General features: G+C 47.9%; 1 protein-coding gene across 1 annotated transcript in view; it reads left to right on the top strand.

Annotated features, from left to right (window-relative positions):
- LOC139047834 (tetraspanin-33-like) overlaps positions 1-11,458 on the top strand; it is a 30,895-nt gene extending 19,437 nt beyond the window's left edge. Inside the window, exons 4-5 of the mRNA XM_070521969.1 lie at positions 1,264-1,521; positions 11,180-11,458. Coding sequence (XP_070378070.1) covers positions 1,264-1,521; positions 11,180-11,458 — 537 coding nt within the window. The remainder of the gene's footprint in view (positions 1-1,263; positions 1,522-11,179) is intronic.
- The last annotated feature ends 10,036 nt before the right edge of the window (positions 11,459-21,494 follow it).

The following is a 21,494-nucleotide window of genomic DNA, read 5'->3' as shown; positions in this document are numbered from 1 at the left end:
CGTGCAAGATCACCAGAGAAAGACCTTTCCATGTCCCTGCCTGTGATCAGCAACATGGAACCGTCCACAGAATACACTGTCTTTATAACGCGTATATTCAAGATCTTGATATTTTTCATAACACCAATATTTTTCATAACACCCTGTCCTCGTTCCTTTCCGAGCTTTGCCTTGCTGTGTCGCAGCTTCATGCATTGTTAAACTGCCCTTCTCCTCCTTTTCATTTTTTGTGACTGTGTGGTGCAACTGCGAAGTGGGTGAGGGGACACAGGAAAAAAAACGTGGACGAGCGCTTACTGCCAATTGCAGTTCTTTTGTTTTATACAAGATGTTATATAAAGAAAAACAAAAGGTAAGCGAGAAAAAAATTAATTAACCATAAAAAATTGATGCATGAAAAACCAGTGATGAATAATAAAGGTGCCACCACCGCTCACCGCCAAAGTAAATATGCCATAACCGTTTTGTCCTCTCTCCCCTGTTCCGCTTCGTGCTGTACCACACACTATCTGGGAAAACCAACCAGCCCAAACCATCATCCTTCTAAGTTTCCTTTTCTATTTACATTGCGCCTTGTTGTGCGTATATTCTTATATTTAAGATTGTTGTTTTTATTCATTGCTTCATTAAATTATACTGCCCTGTAGTGCTTTTGTTTTTTAATATATGCGTGCGCCAGCACTCATATCTAAAGGCGGCACTCAGATCTTAAGGTTGTTACTGGGCACGTTAAATAAACATGATTGAATAATTATTATTATTATTCATTTCGTAAAAACATATCTCTACTAGTTTCTGTTTCACTAGGATTTCACAGAAGACCGCCATTAAAATATACCCCTACGCATTTCTTCTTTCTTCAACAGACACTTTCCTTTCTTTCAAAACGTCTTGTCTTCCTTCTGTTCAAAGCTTCGCACCTTCTCTCCAGGCTTCTTCCCAGCTGCGCTCCTCTTCTCACTCCTCATAGTTTCTATCTCTCCTTTCGTTTATGTATTCTGTTTCGAAACTATGTTACTGCTAGATTGTTAATCATTTTGCGCCGGCTTATCCCGCTCTCCTTTTCTTTTGTTTTCATCGCACATAACTATTGTTCATAGTTCGATGCCTTTTTACCTTTCTATCTCGTTTATACTTTTTTTCTGGGGCGCCATCATTCACGCTTCTCGTCGATCTTGGACACATAAAATTAAGATTGAACGACTTATTGATTGTGTATGTTTTTTTCAACGTTTCGAATAATTCGCACGCCTCCCTGCGCAGGAGTCGTTCGAATGCTGCGGCGTGACTGAAGGGCGGTTCCGTGACTGGGACCACAACATCTATTTCAACTGCTCCAAGTCGAACCCGAGCTCCGAGCGCTGCTCGGTCCCGTCTTCTTGCTGCCGGCGCCGAGCCGTCAGAAACGTGACCGGGCAGGAAGGGAAGGTGGAGAGGGGCGAGGACCCGGAGGAGCGCCTCAAACGCCGGTTCTGTGGCCGCGGGGTCCTCAACATCAGCGAGCAGGACGCTTGGAAAAAGGTCAGCGAGCTGGTGCTCCTTGGCAGCATCCGGCACGCCGGCTGCAAGCTTTTTCACACCTCATTGAGAGTGGCGGACGCACGATACGGGAGAAAAGCAACATAGCTTCCGAAGATCTCTTGTACACATGCAAGTGCACTTTGTTTTCAATCCTCCCGAAAATTAGCTATGAAGCGATTGCGTAACGTTAGAGACAGTGGTGACGTTGTCACCACGAATGCAACATCGCATAGTAGGCACGCGAAACTTCTAATTGTATTCCTGACGCCATTTTTTGAGAAAATCACCACGAATATCTTGTGTAAGCCGTTACATCCTCACGTGCGCCCAGAAGGAGTCGTGGAATGAAGTTCGAACACCCCGAATACGATGTGCTTTCTTAATGTCTTTGTTTATGAAGGAATGCAGTTTCCTACAAAATGAGAAATGAGGATGTGGTTACTATATACCCGCGTACACGGAGGTGCTGCTACTGGCATCTAAAGGTCACGTGTGTAAACAAGAAAACAAAACACAGTTGTTTTATTACGTTGTCAGCATATCACTCGGGAACAAGAAGGGACCTGAAGAACCATTATGCCTATGAGCTCTTTTCAGGGCTCGGGAAGATAGAATAAACTTTAAGACACCTTTTGTGTGGCTTCCCATCGTATGAAGATCAGGGGTTTGCTCTACGGACCGTTTTAGATATTATCTTTAGGCCATCGGGCCTTTACGAAAAAAGCCTCTTTTTATGCTGTACACGTGTGTTTGTATGTGCATGTATTTCTCCATGTATAAGTGTGTGCGCGCGCTCCACGGTGTGTGCGCTTTCTGTGATCTCTATTATGTTTGTCATGTTTCAGCCTCATTTATTTTTTCTCTACTGCCGAGTAACCGATCGCGCTCGTTCAGCGCTGTCAACCTCTTTATCTCGTCTCTCTTTGCCCCGGCATTTCAAAGGGTCGACAATTTCCTTTGGCACAGACATACTTTAGCGCAATAAAAGACGGCTGGCGACATGAGACAGACACAGAGGGCAACGCTCTCCTCCACGTCCTGGGTTGCCCTGTCACGTAGGCTTTTCTCGGTTCGTTGCCGAATATCTTTATTGCGCTTAAGTCTGACTTTCCCTTCAAACATGCTCAACGTAGCGCTTTTGCCTTCAGTACCTATACTTATTTGTTAAAGAAGGAAATGCTACGGGAGGGGAGCTTTCTGCACATGTATTATGGTGCCAAGTATTGCGTCAGAGTTGGATAACGTCATTTTTTCTCACATCAAATGTACTGAAACAGCGTAGGTGGCCACTTGTCACGGTTTAAGATTTACCCTAACGTGAACAAGCCAAAAAGAAAAAAAAATGAAAGTAATATACTTTCGAGACCGAGCGCCGCATTTTATCTAATTTTACTGTAAGTGCTGGAGAAATTCTAAAGTGTCTGTGTTTTTCTCTTTCCCTCCATGAATAAATGTGAATAAGACTCTGGAACTACATTCAGCGGCAGATACCACGCATGCGCATCGCCTTTGTTGCCTTCCCATCATCACCACGGAAAGTCGACCGCCAGTACTGCTAGAGCTTGTTAGATGATCGTGCTTCTGTGTGAGTGGGGGGGGGGGGGGGGGAGGGGGAGGTGTTCAACGCTAAGAACAACCTTACAAATGTGCAAATCCTTTCGCAGGGCACAATTAACCGACGACCACAGCTGTACTTAGGTATGGACATATGGTCACGGCACGTCGGTTCAGCCGCTAAGGCGTCCTGCCACTGTGCCCCAAGTCGCGGGTTCCACTACCGCTTTTCCTTCATTTCTGCAGAAGTCTCGCAGGTGGAGTAGGCTTCACTAAAGGCAATAGTCGCGCAGTTTAAATGACTAGGTGGGGATATTAAGGAAGGAGAGACATATTTGAAAACTGACCAGGAAAAGCTGAAGTTTAGGGGAAAGCTGAATAATAATAATAGGCATAATTTCTGGGTATTATGTGCTAAAATTACGATCTGATTATGAGGCACGCCGTAGTGAGGGGGGGGGGCGCATTCCGCATTAATGGGAGCCCCTGGGATTCTTTAACTTGCACCTATTGCGCGGCACACGTGAAATTTTGCATTTCGCAACTATCGAAATGAGGCCACCGCGGCTGCGATTTCATCCAACGACATCGTGATTGACAGCGTAACGCCAAAGCCACTAAGTAACGATGGCGGGTGGAACCCTTTGAACCCTTTGTCGCCGAAGCATATATGATACTACCCGAAGAATCCGGAAAGGAGTAACGGTTCCAGCGCTAACGCTTGCAAACGTCGTTCTTTGCTGACAACGAGAGACTTGTCAGCATTGGAAGTTAGCTAAGGCACGGTGGACGTATTAGCGTTGTGGACGCGTGGAAAGCCCACAGCTGAAACACTGCAAGATAACAAGCATCGGATTTCGCTCAAAAAGGATAGAGCGCACAAGTATCGGCACCTCAAGAGCGCCAACACAGGACAGAGGAAGAGGCCTACAGAAATGACAAGAAAGGACCTTTAAGAAGAAGCAGACAACGCAGCGTCATAATAAAATGGTGAGAATTGACATAGTAAATTGAATGCAAATGATGCAGAAAAAAAAACACGCAGATTTATAAACGCGGCAAGTGCGAAATCGGGAAAGATGTGCGTTAACACACAGGGCATTGCCTTGCTATTTGAGGCCCGAGTTGACTAGGTGAGGGAAAAAACACACAGGAGAAGAAGAAACTTTAATAAAGAATAGTCCGGCAGTTCTTGTTGTGGTGGCCTCAGGTGGCAGCTCGAAGCTCTTGGACTCGGGCGGCATCTTCGGCTTGCCGGGTGACCCAGAGCTGGTCTTCCAGCTCTGAACTTTTGATAGACGCCTACGGAGAAGGTCCCCGGCAGCTCCCGCATCCGGGCCAGCGTCGGGAAGCGAGCTCCGGCCTCCCCGTACGCTGGTAAAGGACGCGATTATGGACGCGTCGCGAACGGAGCTGGTTTGATTACCGTTGTTGCCGGAACGTTCCCAGAGCATGCGTCGCAGCGTTGCTCCCTGTCCGCAAGTTTTACACGCGTCTGTTGGATATAAACGCGGATAGCACTGGTGTAAGCTAGCGGGGCTAGGGTAGGTGTGTGTCTGGAGCAAGCGTAAAGTTATGGCCTCGTTCCTGTTAAATTTGTCGTGTGGTGGCGGAAATGTGCGTCTTTCGAGTCTGTAGTATTGGGCGAGGTCTCTGAACGTGGTTAGGCGATTGCCCCACGTCCATGTGTTGCTTACTGCTGTACTTCTGTTGTAGTGTCCCGATCCGGCAGATCCGACACTCCGCTCTCGGGGGCGGAGGCGGCAGCCACATAATCAGCGGCGGCTCGGCGTGTGAGACCTCGAGCCGTGGCGTGAGCCGCCTCGTTGCCCGCGAGCGGAACATCGGTGTGTGCCGGGATCCAGAGGAGGAAAACCGTAGAATTTTGGGGTTGCGAGGGTGATGACCAGTCCCCGTCATCAGAAATTTGCAGTATGCGGGCCGCTTCCCGCCAGACACGAGCGCACGCGAAGCCGCGGATTGCCGCCAGCGAGTCGCTAATCACGATCGCAGCGTTCGGCACCGCGACGAGTGCTAGTCCTATCGCGGCTTCTTCGGCCGCCTCCGAGTGTCCTGTGGTCACCGTAGCGCTCGCGAGGCACTTACCCGTGCGGTCTACAACCGCGATCGCGTGTGCGCTTCTCCCTCCTTCATATCGCGGCGCGTCTACGTACACCGCCTCGTTGCTGTTACGAAACTTCTTCTGAAGGTCGCTTGCTCGTTTGTTGCGTCTCCCGGCGTGATGCGTCGGGTGCATGTTCTTGGGAAGCGGCGGGATGATCAGGCGGTCGCGAACCGAGGCGGGAACCGCCGTCTTTTCTCCATGCTGTGTGGGGTACGTGATGCCGAGCATCTCGAGGATGCATCGACCTGCCTTTGACCTCGATAATCGTTCATATTGCGCAGCATCGTGCGCCTCGATTAACTCGTCAAGTGAGGTGTGAACTCCAAGCTCTAGAAACTTGTCGGTGCTCGCGTTGAGTGGAACGCCGACCCCCCACTTGAAAGCCTTTCGGATCATGCATTCTACTTTGTTTTTTTTTTCGGACCCGATCCACTTCAGGTAGGAGGCAACATACGTTATGCGGCTTACCGCGTACGCCTGCACGAGACGGATCGTGCACTCTTCACGCATACCATTACGTCTATTCGTGATGCGATGCAAGAGTCCGATCATGTCATCTACCGAACGACGAAGTATTCGCACCGTCTCTCCGTTATGGCCGTTTGCCTGCAGGTGTAACCCTAGGATTCTAATTTTCTCTACGTGCGGTACGGGAGTACCATCTGCCAATGTAATGCGTATTTTGGAGTATTCCCGTTCCTCTTCGCGCAGGGTTTTACGACCTCTCCTTGTAGGTTTGTAGAGTAAGAGTTCGGACTTGTTAGCCGAGCACTCGAGGCCCGTTCTACGCAAGTAATTCTGAACCGCACCTACTCCTGCCTGTAGCGTTCGCTCAACGTGACCGTCACATCCTCCCCCGAGAACCCAGAGGGTGATGTCATCCGCGTAGAGACTGTGATGTAATCCTTCTATTTCTGTTAATTTCTCGGGCAGACCGAGTCGAAATAAATTAAAGAGCAATGGTGATATGACGGATCCTTGCGGCGTGCCGCACAGACCCATCTCAAATTCCGGCGATTCCTCGTCGCCGACGACCACGCATGCGCGCCTGCCCGCGAGGAAATCTCTAATGTAATTATACATTCTTTGCCCTAGTCCTAATGTTCTAATTGTTTTTAAGATCGCTTCGTGCTTAACGTTGTCAAAAGACTTTTTTCATATCTCAGCCTAGAATTGCCTTAGTGCAGCTGGTAGTGTCGTCTACGATCTGGTGTTTAAGCTGAAGCAATACGTCCTTTGGGGAGAGGTTGCTTCAGAATCCTAGCATGGTGTGCGGGAACGCGTCATGATCCCCGAGAAAGTCGGTCACGCGGGTGAGAACTGTGTGTTCCATGACTACGCCGACGCAAGACGTAAGCGAAATCGGTCTTAGGTTATCGAGCGTAACTTGCTTGCCAGGTTTAGGAATCATGATAACGCAGGCCCGTTTCCACGCTTCGGGAAGGGAACCCCCTCGCCAGCACTCATTGACATAGGCCGCGAGTCGGGAGATTGACTCGTCGTCTAGGTTGCGGAGAGTCTTGTTGGTAACCCGGTCTGGGCCGGGCGCCGATCGAGTGTTTAATTCGAACAGGACTATCCGAATTTGCGATTCGCTAAATTCCGCGTCTAGTTTCTCGTTTGCGAAGCCGTCGTATTCGGCGTGCTGGATGCTTTCGGCCTTAAAGTAACGGCCACGTATTGCTTCGAGGAAGTTATCGCCTTTATAATCTCTTACTAGTCTACGAGTCTTGTGGCCTTGAGCAGCACGAGTCTCCTCCAGATCTAATAGGTGTCTAAAAAGGCGCCAAGTGCCAACTGCCTCTCGAGGTTGTTGCACGTGTCTTTCCATTGTGCCCTGCATGCCTGCGGTGTGTTTTCTTCGATGTCTCTGTCTAATTGTGCTATGCGTGTGCGCAACGCCTTATTATGTCTTTGAGATTTCCATCGTTTTAGGAGTGCTCGCTCCGCTTCCCACATGTGTAGGAGCCTGCTGTCAATTATCTCGAGGTTCGCCTCGGCCGGAACGTCGCTCGTTGCCGCGTCTACGTCCCTTCTGAGCATCTCGGTCCAGTCGCCTATGTCCGTAATCGGCTCGTCGCCTCGCCCCGCTTCTTCTCGCTTCTTGCGGAACGTGTCCCACTTCACGAGTTTGAGCTTACGACATTTGCCTTCAGTATTAGTACAACGACCGCTCGGGCCCGTGCCTATCGTGATCTCGATCAGCGGGTGGTCACTCCCCAAATCTTCCTGCGTATTTTGCCAGTGCGCTGTTGTTACATTCGAAACGAACGCAAGGTCTGGTAACGTATCGGCACTCACGCTGTTCCCTCTGCGTGTAGGATCGGCGGGATTCGCGATCAGTTCAAGCCTTTGGTCTTGCGAGTCTTCCCAAAGGTGCTTGCCCTTAGGTGTTTCTAGGGTGTAGCCCCAGGCTCCGTGGGGCGCGTTAATGTCACCCGCAACAAGTAGAGTCTCGCCGCTGTAAGCCGCGCGCGCGCCCCGCAGCAGGTCCTCAAATATGTGCTGCAGCGTGGGTTTACTGTATACGTTAAGGACGAAGAGTCCTCGGCCGCTCTTAGGAAAGAATTCTACGAACACGTGAGGTATCTTTACGCAGGCAAGTTCTCGCTGCGCCACAGTGACGTTACGTCGAACGAGCACGGCGGTGACCGGCGACGGGCGTAGCGGGGGAGACGGCCGGCGCGCCACCATCGCTCCAGGCCCCGCGCCGCCCACCACGCGGGCTGTAGCCCGTTTCCTTCTTGGCCTGTTCTCAGTCGCGGTCGCGTCTATGGCTTTGTAGCCAGCTAGTTTAACCGGGTGGTTTGTCTCCTGTAAAAGCATCACGTATGGTTTCGTCTCGCGACTGTGTATGAATTACCCGCCGTGGTTGCTCAGTGGCTATGGTGTTGGGCTGCTGAGCACGAGGTCGCGGGATCGAATCCCGGCCACGGCGGCCGCATTTCGATGGGGGCGAAATGCGAAAACACCCGTGTGCTTAGATTTAGGTGCACGTTAAAGAACCCCAGGTGGTCAGAATTTCCGGAGTTCCCCACTACGGCGTGCCTCATAATCAGAAAGTGGTTTTGGCACGTAAAACCCCAAATATTATTATTATTATGTGTATGAATTGCTGGAGATTACCCCGCTTCCTCCTGGAGCCCCGGCAGTTCCACTGCCAGATTGCGTATTGTTGTTTCCCAGTGTTAGTGTATTTCGTTGCGTGTGTAGCCATGGTGATGCTTACGTTTAATTTAACCCGTCGCCATCGAGACGACTTGGTTGCTGCTGCGGTTGCGTTTCTACGTCTGTGAGCATGTTTTGCTGCTGCTGATTGTGTTGTTGCTGTCTAGCATAGGGCTTGCTCATTGTTCTCATTGGTCTGCCTGCAGCTGGCGATAGCCTCGCTTCTATGTCGTCTATGCGCGCGAACTTCGCGGCGGACATTTGTGTTATTTGTTCAAAGAGCTTAGCTACCGCGTTATTGAATTTTTCGTTCATATGAGTCGTCTGTTTTGTAAAACGTTCCTCGAGGCTCTTCTCGATATTGTCTACTCGTTTCTGTAGTTTCTCATAACGGCCGCATCGCTGTTTGGTGTCAGGTCTTGCGGGATCTAGTGCGATCGTTTTCGCGGTAACTGGATGATCATCGCGTTCGTCCGCCGTCTCCCCCGAGCTGCCCTCGTCGTCCGTGTCCATCCCGCCGGCTCAGGCCGTGATGGAGTCGGTGATAGAGGCGCCGAGGACGGCGGCATCGTCGTTTGACGTTGCTGTGGTTGCTGCGGTTGTTGAGCCTCGCCTTTGAATTTGAAATTTTCCTCTCTAAGGAGCGCATTTTCGCGTTTAAGCTCGGTAATTATTGATTCTAATGGTTCTAGGCGTTGTTATAGGACTCGCTTTATCACTCGCTCGAGCTCGTTCCCACCGCCGCCGCCGACGGCGGGCCCGCTGGGGCGCCTCCGCCGCCGGGAGAAGCGGCGACAGCCGCCCAGCTCACGTGTTGCCCAGTGCTCCTGTGACCTTGTTGTTGCTGCCACGGCTGCTGCTGCTGACTTTGTTGGTTGATGTGGCCCACAGCTGCGGTGCCCGGACCGCCGCCACTGCGCGTCATCGACGTGCTTCTCGGCCTCTGTGCTCGGTTGCGAGAGCGGGATCGGGATCGGAATTTTCCCGCGCCGCCCTTTCCGCCGCGGCTAGTCGAGCGTCCTCTTCGGTTATCGGTGACTGAATGACGGTCTATCTCTGGAAAACTGAGGTAGCAGCCTGCGTTACCATTACAGTCGCTGCTGCTGTTGTAACCGCTGCCAAACGCCGTGGCTGCTTCTTCCTCTTCTTGTCTTTTTCGCTCTAGTTGGCGACGCTTGACTATGTATGGGGTCTTGGATCTCGCCTTGCACCTGCGGTCTCCCGTGAAGCGTCCCTTGCCGCACAGTCGACACCACGGCTTGCATCGATGGTCAGGTGACGGATTGTTGCGTCCGCATCCACGGCAAATCTTCTCGTTGGGATTGGCGTACACGTCGGCGCGGTGTCCCTGCCTTCCGCACTCGTAGCACACGTCAATCTGCTTCCTGTAGAGGGAGCATCTGACGAGCATAGGTCCGTAATATAGGTATTTCGGTACGTGGAATCCGTCGAACAAAACGGTTATGTTGTCCGTGTTCCTCATGCGGTTCGCGTGCAGCACTCCGGTGTTGCGCTGCGTCACTAGATTAGCGACGATGTCTGCCAGGCTCTCGCTCTTGGAAGTGTTCCTAATCAGGCCCCTGGAAGTGTTCTCCGGGGCGGCTTGATAGGTGTTCGCCTAGAACTCTCGGTCTCCGATGCAAAGCATGCTTATGGCTCCGTAGCGTTTGGCTCTCTCTTCAGACGGCGTGCAGAGCACCACGACGTTCTGTGTAACGTTGAGGCAAATGCTATCTTCTCCGGCCGCTTCTCTGCCTACACCCGCCGCGTTACGTAGGCAGCAGTAAGTGGGATCCGTCCCGTGATCGCGCACGTTGAAACCGCCTCGGGGGCGTATGACGATATTGTAATCGCCCGACGGTAACTCTGGCATTCGGCTTGCCGTGGCAATCTGCTGCACTTCACGGGCGCACTTCCTTTTGTACTGCGCTATGGTGACTCCCGTAGTCGACGTGGCTACCGTCCGTCGCTGCATGTGCACATGCTGGTTATGCGCTGACTCGGTCGCACCGTCGGCCTGTTTCTTCCTCTTGACATCGCACCACCCCGCTCCCTCGCCGAAATCTTCCGGCCTAATATGTGTTCCTTCTACCTGGACAACCTCCATTTAGCGTCAGGAAAGGCCTGGCACTTTGGTGTCAGAGACTGGGAGCTCCAATGAGGTCCGGCGACACGGTACGCTTGGCAGGCCTATAGTGGCCTATAATAGTGGCCTATACGTGGAGACAGGCTTAGCTTGCCCCACCTGCGTGGCGGGACAAAAGGCGTTGCTTATCGGCGAGAAAATGGGCCCACCTGGTGAAACTCCGTACAAAGATATAGGCACATTGTAATAAAATGGAAAGATATTCACCAAGCCAGAGCTGTTGGGAACTTCCAACTTCTATGAAGCTAGCGTCCAAAGCTGGTCGCAACATTAACTGTTTGAGTGGTCTGTACGACCAGCAAACCTTCAAAGACTTGGTGCAAGATAATGCAGTGATATCCTTACAAACAAAGGAGGCTTCACAAGATAGAGTACGAATTTGCAAATGGTAGACTGCAATATAACTAGTAAAACAGGAATAACTCAAGCAGGCTAGATGACTATTTGTCGCCTCCCCGTTTCACCGAGGACATCACTGAAAGACTACAGGAAAAATAAAACTCTCATTCACCTCAGATTACGACGAAGCTTTTAAGAAAACTGAGGCGGGTTTCTCGAAAAATAATATATTACATTTGAAGAAGAAGTCTTTAGCCTTTGTAGCTTTGTGCTAGCCAGCAGTGGATCACTGTCTTTCTCCCCCTCCTTTCTCCTTCCCACCACAGGTCTACACTCGCAGCTGCGTTGACGCCTGCGTCTCCTACATCCGCTCCAACATATCGGTGATGTGCGGCGTCGCTCTGGTGGTGTTCGCTGTTCTCACACTTCTGCGCAGCATGGCCATCACGGTGCACGACGAGATAATATCGCTGACCGAACTATATGACAAGTACTATCGCAACAAGGCCCGCGGCTATCGCAAGTCGCTGGCACGCCGACGGGCTATGCTGTTGGAGGCCACCGCCATGAACCTAGTCGTCACGAGAACCACACAGGCACAGTGAGTGGAGCCATTCGTGAGCCTGTGACATTGTATATATTTATCATAGTCATCATTTACTTTACCAATAATGGTCCCTGACTCGGGTGTTACAAGCAAAGAAGAGTAATCACCGTATTGCACTTGGTCACTAAAATAAGGAACAAGAATACTGCACAACAAAAAAATGAGAAGAAAAGGAATTGAAATGCAAGAAAATATCGTTGAAGGCACGCAGTGAGCCTTGGGCTTCAGTCTTTGCTGAGTGTTACGTTAACTCAGAATAGGCCTCAACTATCGGATGAATATTGGACCCACGGGGCATTAAATATGCGCAGAAGTTTCGATTGAGCAAACCAAGACCATAATTTGGCAGTGCACCTGACATGCAAATGTGTTGGACTTGTTGGTAGTTCACCGGTATAGGCGCACAGCACGAGGAACTAAAGAAAAAAAAGAGCAGGCACACACAGCGATTAGTGAAAAATGAAGAAAACTATCCGACACAATATATATATATATATATATATATATATATATATATATATATATATATATATATATATACATATATATATATGCAGGGATATCGCGATCCTGGCACTCGATTCAATTCTGGGGTTTTACATGCCAAAACCACGATATCATTATAATACACGCGATAGTGGAGACTTCGAATTTACTTTGCCCCTCTCGTGTTCTTTAACGTGCACTCAATGCACAGTACGCGGGCGTTCTTGCAATTAGCCCTTTCGAAATGCAACCGCCACGGCCGGGATATTCGTGGCGCTGCACCATGCAAAGATAAATCTGAAAGAATGAGTACACCCATGCGTGCAGCTAAGAGATCAAGAGCAAGCGTTCACAAGTCATATCTGCCAAAAATTTATATGAATGCAAGTTCATTTTTATTTCCATGATCTCATCAGCGGGATGGTTACACAGGTATCGGCCTCATGCGCAATCTTTTCGCGTTCAAGAACTTCACGGGTTGGGCCATCCATGTGTTTGCTCGCAAGAGTTCACTAGTTAAGCAGGGAAGTCCATGTGCATCATCTACCGCGAGCAGGTAACTGTCATTCATGTGCGCGTTTGACATTGTAGCCACGCTCCCAGAATTTGTCATTGTGCAGCGCTCCATCTTTCCGACATAAAGCTTCCCATACGTGAGTGCAATCTTAACGCAACATTGTTATTGCACTCGATATATTTCATTTTATGTTTCTTTTGGCGTTCTTTCTTTCGACTTTTATTATTGAGAATGAAGAAGCTTATCTTCAAAAGAAAAGAAAGGGGACTAGCTTTAGCATCGCCCCAGTCCCCAGAACCACAGCTTTATCAAAATTGACAAGTTTGTGTGACACCATGGAGCCCACTGTGAAACTAGTTTTTATATTCACCGACAAGTTTTACAGCGAAGCTTCATATGACTAGCCGATTAGTCCGTTCGTCAGTCTGTCGTCTTTATGAAGAAAACTCCCCTGGCGCAAACGCAAGCGCATTTGCGATTGGCTGCGCTACTAATGACGTCGTTTCTCTCGATCGCAGCCGTGCGCTCGCACAGCAGTTATTCTCGGGCTCCGAAATGGGAGGTCACGCCTCATACGTAGTCCTGATGAGCAGGCAGCTTTCGATCAGCAACGCCGCGAGCATAGCCGGGAACGAGCTCGTCTTCGCCGCGCCGGTGCTCCATCCCGGGCACAAAAGCAGGCTCTTGCAGACGAGCGCAAGCTGCAACTGGGTACCGAGGATCCGGCAGCTTACCAAGCCATCGCTTAATGAACCGTCAGGAGTAACCCATTCATAATCAGGCCGCACGTTTCAGCTTCGCTGGTTAACCATCTGTATGGAGCGCTTAGGCAGTAATTTTTCCTATTTATTGATAACCATATCACGAATTTGAGTGTAATGTTATAAAGGATTTATTGACATTTCAGAAATATATTTCACCTCTCCAGCTCACCTACGTGTTCCTGGGAAATGGGAAGCTTCGTTTTCTTGGTATCCTGTTCTGCAAGAACGTGCATCTTAATTGTTGGATGTACCATCCATGAGGCAATAAACCCCCCGTTTAAATTAGCTCAGTTTATTCAAAAGTGGTGAAACGGGGCGTTGTAAACCTATGTATATATAGTCGACGCTCTCAAAAACGTCCTGCCCGCACAAAATGTCAGAAATTCTAGGCCAACAAGTAACAAGGCCGACTATCGCTGGACATCCTGATCACATCATGCTTTGTGAGAATATATAGCGAAAAACAAAGAGGCTGCAGCAAACAAGAAAAAAAAGAAGTGGCTGGCATTCCGTGCATTCATAAAGCGTCGCACAACTTGAAGGAAACCATGCAGCGGTCAAACAACGCAGTAGTGTTTTTTGCACTCACAAGATTGAGAAGTATTTGCCGATTGACTAGGCCATCTAATGCATCGATCCCAAAAAAGATTGCCAAAAGAAATGTAAAACGAAATGTGCAGAATGCGCTGACGATGTTGCGTATAAGATTGCACTCACGTATGGGAAGTTTGAATTAGACATACAGACCACTCCACCAATGACTGATTGAGGGAGAATGAATACAACGTCAAACGACCACTTGAATGATAACTAGTTGTTCACTGCAAATGATGTAAACGCTATATAATGTTTGGCAAGTATATTGTTGTGAGCCAGCACAGGTATCGCATAAGGCGTCAAATTTCTGATGAGCAAAAATTGTGCATTGAGGCTTTAGCTGTTTCAACAAGAGTGAAATGTCTTTCATATCAGTTATCGGCAATATGACATGCCATGGAAAGCTTTGCTGCGGGTGATATGTCATTGACGCACATGGAAATAGGAGAAGTAATAATGATTGCAATAACTGGTATTTAAGAAACCAGGTGTTCTTATGTTGGCACTGCCATCTAATCCTGAGGCGCCTTCGACCATGGGCACTATGTTGCAGGTCATATTGCACGCGACTGTACACATCCTCTGTGATGCAGCTTTGCGTGGTGCAGGGCCACGATCGGGATATTCTGGTGTGCTTATGTGTATTATGATTGTACGTAATGCCCTCGCCCCATTTTTTAAATATAAATTTTGTTGAGAGCAAGCACTGTGATTGTCGACTCCTGTCCGTCTTGCCTTCCTCACAGCGTACCTATAATGCGCGTCACACACAGCTGAGCATGTGTTGTAAGCAATCCGTCTTGAGTCATTGCTGGATTCTAGACTAAGTCGAAGCACTGGACTAGAACTGGCACATGAGTGTAGAAATGAGGGGACGCTTCTACGCACCAGCGCATACTCTGACAACGAGAACGCCTAGTTAGCACGCACTCAATGTGAACGCTCAGCTGGGAATGTGTAATGAGCAGGAATGCTCGTTGCCCGCCTTGCTAGTACGGCCCTCTGCATGGGGCGATCATTGGCGATTCCGTCTGTTCTCCATCTTTCTTTCCCCTTCCCATCTGCCTTAAACACGCCGAGGCGTGCTCCCTGAAGAGAACAGAAATAGCGCCTCTTCTCTCTGCGCAATAATTCTCTCTCTGTCTCGCTCTTTGATGACGAGGCTAACTCGAATTATCAAATGAGTATGGAGTTAATATTGCATGAACACGCGTAAACATGATCTGCAATGCTGGAGCACAATTTCATCAAGACCCATTGCGCATGAAATACGGGCTGAAATGATACGGATAGGCACTTTTACGAAGAGCAGGTCGGTGAGGAGGAAAATACCTTGAAAGTATATGCGCAGGAGGCGTATTTTCCTACTAAAATTACTATCTGCGAACGCTGACACTAATGTAGGCTGGAGCTGCAATTTCCGCGGTGCAGCCAACAAGGGAATGATGATTGCTGGATGGACTTTACGAAACTTCGTGCTTTCGGATTCAAGCAATTTGTGAGCTTGAAAAATGTTTCGTTCCCAACGAAATGTATCTTTAACTGAGAAACAAGCTGCACTGATTATGCGTGTTGCGAACAGACCTATGACATCTCTGCACTTGGAAAATTTTTATCGCTTGAGAAAGTAGGCAAATAAAGAGTAAATAAATGACGACTTAAGAACGGCGCCTTAAGTGACAAGCACGATGACTAGACAAATCAATGTAATGTGCATAATTCTCACAGCACCTGAATGGGCGGAGTTGCAGTGTTCTCTCTTGTAATTGTCCTAGAACACCCTGTGGCAATAGGGATTTCGGCTTCCACTGGTGCATGGTCACCTGTACCGAATGGGCTGGTAGATTTTATAGTCTCCCTCAGAAATTATATGAGTTACATTGCACTGTACGTGTGTACCTTCCACCAAATATTTGGTTTTGTACCATAACGAAACTTTTGGCGGAAGGGGGATTGTTTTATCGCCTACGATGAAGGCGCTGCTGAGACGCTGTGGCGAGTTTATGTCCCTTCACTTCGCTGTCACAGCGCTACTATAGCGCAACTGTACTGACTATCTCCATGGTCCTAAGACATATCAGTTAACGTCCCTCCACAGTTGTCAACTGTCAAGGTACTCATTGATTCCTGAACCGAAAGCAGTTGTGAATCGCACTGAGAATTTACCGAAAAGAAATTCTAATTTTTTTTATATTTTGTTTGCCGTTCTTCAGTGCTAGTAAAGAGAAGTACATTTGTCAGTAGAAGTTTGTGTGAAACGTAAGGTTCTGTCCATTACGAAATATTTGTTAGACTGTCACACACAAAACCTTATACATGGTCTTCCAACCTTCATGCACCAAGATTTCAATGTATGTAAATGACGTGTAGCTGGACAGAACCAAGGTAATGTTGTTTGCCGTCGGTTGGAGATACTCAGAATATTTTTTTTTTGCACTCCGCCAAATTACATAATGTGGCCTAATCATTTTATCAACTTTTGAACTATTATAATTAAATGAGAAAATTGTAGAGCAACATAAAAACTCACGATGCAACTTTATGTTGCTCAATACGTACTACATAGAAGTGTTTTTGCGAGCGTAAAGGGAGCCAGCGAATTCACGCAATGTGCCTCGAGCAGCCAGTCACGCGGAAATTATGCGTGTGTTCACGAGCTTCTTTCACGCTCGGAAAAACACTTTTATGTAGCACGTATTTAGCAACAGAAAGTTGCATCGTGAGTTTTTCATGCTGCTAAATAACTTTCTCATTGGCACTGTAGACCTAAGTATAATATTTGAGAGGTTGACTAATTATGTGAGACTAATCATGTAATTAGGCGGAATGCAGAACAATAATTTGGTATCTTCAAGCGATGGCAAACAACGTTGCCTTGGTTCTATCCAGCTACGTGGCGTTTGCATGTTTTTAAATCTTGATGTATAATAGTTAGGACACCCTGTACAAGATGGCTATGAAAGTAAACAAAATGTCCAAAATATGCCCTTACAAATCTTTTCCAAAACGTTGTCTCAGGCATCGGTACAGTTTTGTGCGTAACACGGTTCCCTCTTTTAGTTACTGTGTATCTTTTCAAAGCCAAGATGAGGGCAGCCAGATCAAAAACATATTGTGGCAGAAAAGTCGGAAGAGCCAAGATGAAATGCCTTCGACATACTAGCCAACGCATTTATAACTGGACCTGTTGTTGTCACAGGCGCCTTTGTCAGCTTGGCGTGTAAGTTTTAGGTGGTCTTCTTCGCAGATAGCCATCAGCAGCAGCAACACCACTTGACGTCACTCAACGAGCTACTTAAACCTAAGCTCCTAGATTAATTAACAAGGCAGCTCTTGACAAAGCCAACCTATCGAGACGTTGGAAGCCTCGTCTGGTTGATACAACCTTTACTCTACACTGTATCTCTCTAAAGTTTTCCGCGCTATGCAGTTCCATATTGCTGCAGATCCATTGATCCAGACTGATGCTTCGATTTGCATGTCACTTACAGCCATGAGCAACTCCAGAGTCGAAATCCAGAGTGGCAACCGCCTTCCGACTACTTCGGGCCTCCTGACCCACGACAGTTTCGTCGAAAACGGTGAAGATCCCAACGGGCTTCCTTCGCTGTCTTCTTCGCACCATACTCTGGTCGACAGCCGTTGTGGACAATTTTGTGAAGATGTTGACTTCTACGCCAGCTAGCGCGCGTCGCTGTGTGTCTGGCGATGCCCGCAATTGGTGGTTTTCCCAACGCCAACGATTGGCTCCCATCATTAAATAGACTTAGTTGAAATCGTCATCTTCTAGTTTTTAACGCAGGCAGTAGGTAGAGTTGAATTCCGTGCATTAGAAATATCTCGTTCAGCAGTTTGTTGTGAACGAGCATCTGATCCTTGTTTGTAAATCTTTTTTTGTTTCTCTTACAAATTTGCGCACTGTCTAAAGCCTGCAAAGGCTTTGGATATGACAAAATCTAGAAATCGTGCGCTTAAAACTGTACTTTTTCGCCGTGCTCCATGTGTAGTGCACTTGTTATGTGCGCGCTTATGATCGCTATTCTCCGCCATTAAACTTGCATCCGACAGAATAAACTTATTTTACTCACACCTTGACGTTTATACAATTATTCGCGATTGCCTGCTTTGAGCGTACTCGATTAGTGCCGGTGACGAACCAAGCACTACACAACACAACAGACGCGTTGGCGGTGCACCCAGTAGATGATACGGTATTTAAAAGATAGAGCTAAAATGATGGCATGTGGCGTTATTTCACAACAGCACGAATTCCTTCAATCTACGAATAGCACTTTAAATCACCGTCAAAACGATGACTGCCATGTTTATGGGTGAAGAAAGACACCTTGGCTGCATACGGTATCCACCTTGGCGCGCTTTTATTACGAAACGCACGTCGTCTTGTGACCTGAACCGCTTCTGATTTATACCTTGTTACATTTCTCTTGCGGTATTCTCTCAATCCTGCTTACAGATGAAGTCGTGCTGGCGAGTGACGCATGTTCCATTCAAGCATGGGTTAGAAGCGCAGTGGTTAATTTCTGAAAAATAAAGAAGAATTAGAAGAAAAAATGCATATCCGTCAAGTGCGAGAAGCCCTATACTAGGACAAATAAGTCTGCAAGGGATGAAAGTTCGGTAATCGGTGAAAGCTATGCAGATGTAAAAACTTGGTTTCAAGTAATACTTCATGCATCAACACACACACACACAAACGCTCCCCAGTTCAATTTGTCTTTTGCCGCGGGGTATCTCAATCTACATTGCAGAATTAAAAGAATCTTGTTAAAAGTAATCACTGTATTGCGATGGATTGTTTGTATAGGCAGCAATAGATAGCAAATTTCGTTTTCTTGGCATGTTTGTATTCGCTGTATAGTAGTCAGCGAAGCTGAACACTACTACAGGAAACACATAAGGATTTACTCCACGAACAGTCGACAATGCAGCCCAGTCGAAGAGGTTGCTTGGAAGTCCGCAGGGCAGGTTGCCACTCATGTGAGAAAATTGTATCAGTTTTAATTGCTGGAAGGCCCCTTGGCGTAAAGTACTCTTGTAACGCCCTTTGAGTTTAGTGTAGCGCCGGACAGATATATGCATTCACAGCACTAACTTATTTACCTATGGTTATCGCTGTTTTAGCAGTTGTTATTTGAGCCGTAAGATCGCACGCAAAGTATCGAAAGACCTAAGGAGGGGGAAAGCTATCTCTGTGGGACCTCTTGCGAACCCAGAAATGCAGGTGTTTGACGAAGCAGCAATGGCTCCAAGAACCTAATGGTTGTCTCCAAGAATAAATGCCAGATTGAAAAAATAACTTCATTTGTTAGAAGAGTTTTTTTTTTTTTCATTTTGTTGCACAGCTTGACTCACAACATTGCCAACTGATTGGTTAACTCGGGGACCTTATAACATTCTGGAGCATACCGGACCTTTTAGATGTGTCGTAGTTTTTAGTAAGATTATTCAATGCCGCACTTTAACGCAATCCCAATCGGCTGCACACCATCCCCCTCCTTTTGTTTTGGGCGTTTAACCCCACTCTGAATGCCGCCACTGGTGCCAGGAAACGGAACTGCCACTTGATGCCTTGCACGACGACTGCACAGTTACTGAGTCACCACCGAGCCTTATTAACATAGCTATTTCGAAGCCCCGGTGCTTGTTCTTGCGAATTCTTCCTCCTAGTTGCCGTCAAGGAACTTCGTGATTTCTCGATATATGCTTAGGATGTAGAATCTCTGCACCAACGGCAAAGGCGCACGTTCTCGAGATTGAGCGTGCTCTTCTGAACTGTTGACGCAAACCTTCCATCAACAAATATTGTAAAGTTCTAAGAAGCTTCGTTGTTCCCTCAGCATTAAAGAATGGGTTTTCTTACCGACACAGTCATAGCTGGAGTGCGATCCTTCGTGGAGGTTTGTTTTTGGAACCGGGCACTCGACGCATGATTTCCGACCACTCATCTCCTGGTAAAATCCCCTCTTGCATGGAGCGCAGGGTTCCAGGCCACTCTCCGAGTACGTTCCTGGCTCACAGTACTCTGCAAAAAAAAAAAAGATATCACCTAGGATTACTACCTAATGCGAAATTTGAGCACAGCTCCTTACGTGTTTTCACTTCGCGATACATTGACTGGTGCGGACCAACTGTCTCACACTGCACGTTGCAAAGGGAGCGAAGTGTGGTGCGACTGCCTCGATAAACGGGAGATCGAGCGAGGCAGCGCGTGGGTGATGCGTGGGCGCGATTCACGTGAGCCGCAGCAAACAAACCTCAGACAATGCAGCGCTTAGTTTTTTTATGTAGTATCGTTGGACGCGCTCGCCGCATGCCATCGGCGAACAGATGATGCCGGATACTCTGGCGCCATCTTGTAGCCGTCCTTGCCACAGAGTGGCACTACACTTTTCATCCCACGCTTTCGGCATACCCTCCTCCTCCACTTTCCGCCCTATGCTTTCACTGTAACCTCCTCCTCCGCTTTCCTCCTTGCGCTCTCTTCGCTTTTCATCCCTCGCTGCGCTCCGCGTTCGCTTTCATCCTTATTTCCACTCGTTCGCTTATTTACGCCGAAGACGCCGACGCCAGGCACGCCGACGCTCAACGCAGGAACGGGCGCCTAAGAGCTACGCACTAAAAGGGTGCAGTGTCTCACCAAAAACGTCGAACAGTAGTCGGGCGCATTGTAGACCATACCAAGAGGTACGCGTGCATAAGTTCCCACTGGAGTAGAACGGTCATTCACTGCATACATGGCGATGTCATCAAGTCCCTAATTTGCCGAGTACCGTTTCACTCCTACAACTCAGTCACAGTAATTATTAGCAGCAATAGCGCGGGATTCTTTGCTGTCTACCATGCGCAGACATCTACTTACACAGCCTATACAGAAAGCGAACTTCACTTTACCATTAGGTATATTGACCCTTTTGGACATTTTAGGGGAGGAATGAAGATCTCACAATGCAACTACTTCAAAATTTCAGGAAGGAACCGTGATGTAGCGAATGGAACGTAATGATTGAAAACGTATTGACCCTAAGTACGTTTGTTTGAATATTGTTATTTTTTGTGTCATGTAGTGCTTGAAACAGTGTGGCGAACAAATGAACATGATCAACTGGTTTTTAGATGATGAAAGCTGTCCGCAGTCAAATTCCGTGGCAAGGGCTAGCGTCCAAAAATACCTGCGCGCGTTTCGAAAAATATGGTGTCGAAGGTTGCCTGGAAAAGTCGATGGTTGGCTTAAGAATAGCATCATCACTACTACAATTAGTGACCGCGAACAACTCCAGTGCATAAAAGTCCATTCGTGTGCTCGAATAAAATGGGCAGTAGCCGTAAGGTTGTTTTGGGCGTTTGTTCAATCTTGCAGACATCTTTTTTTATGTAAAAGTAACGTAGCGTGCACGTAAGTGGAAACACAATAGTCTTGCAAGATTAAAATCGGTGCAGCGAGTTAGAGAAAGCCTTATGAGCTTCGTCAATTTCTCTTGGTGCTCTATGGCGCATCCAAGACAGTATGTATTATCGAGAGACAGTATCGTGATACAGTATAAAATAAAGAAGTACTTCAGACTGCGATAGAATTTTGCTTAGAGACTACGATAGATTTTTTTCGTGCATAGTCATAACGTTCCAAAATGTCCTAGTGTAGCTGTACAGTG

This window comes from Dermacentor albipictus, chromosome 7 (assembly GCF_038994185.2).
Source record: "Dermacentor albipictus isolate Rhodes 1998 colony chromosome 7, USDA_Dalb.pri_finalv2, whole genome shotgun sequence".
NCBI classification, from domain to species: domain Eukaryota; kingdom Metazoa; phylum Arthropoda; class Arachnida; order Ixodida; family Ixodidae; genus Dermacentor; species Dermacentor albipictus.
Note: the sequence above shows the minus strand (reverse complement) of the source record. Positions and strands in the feature narration are given on the sequence as shown.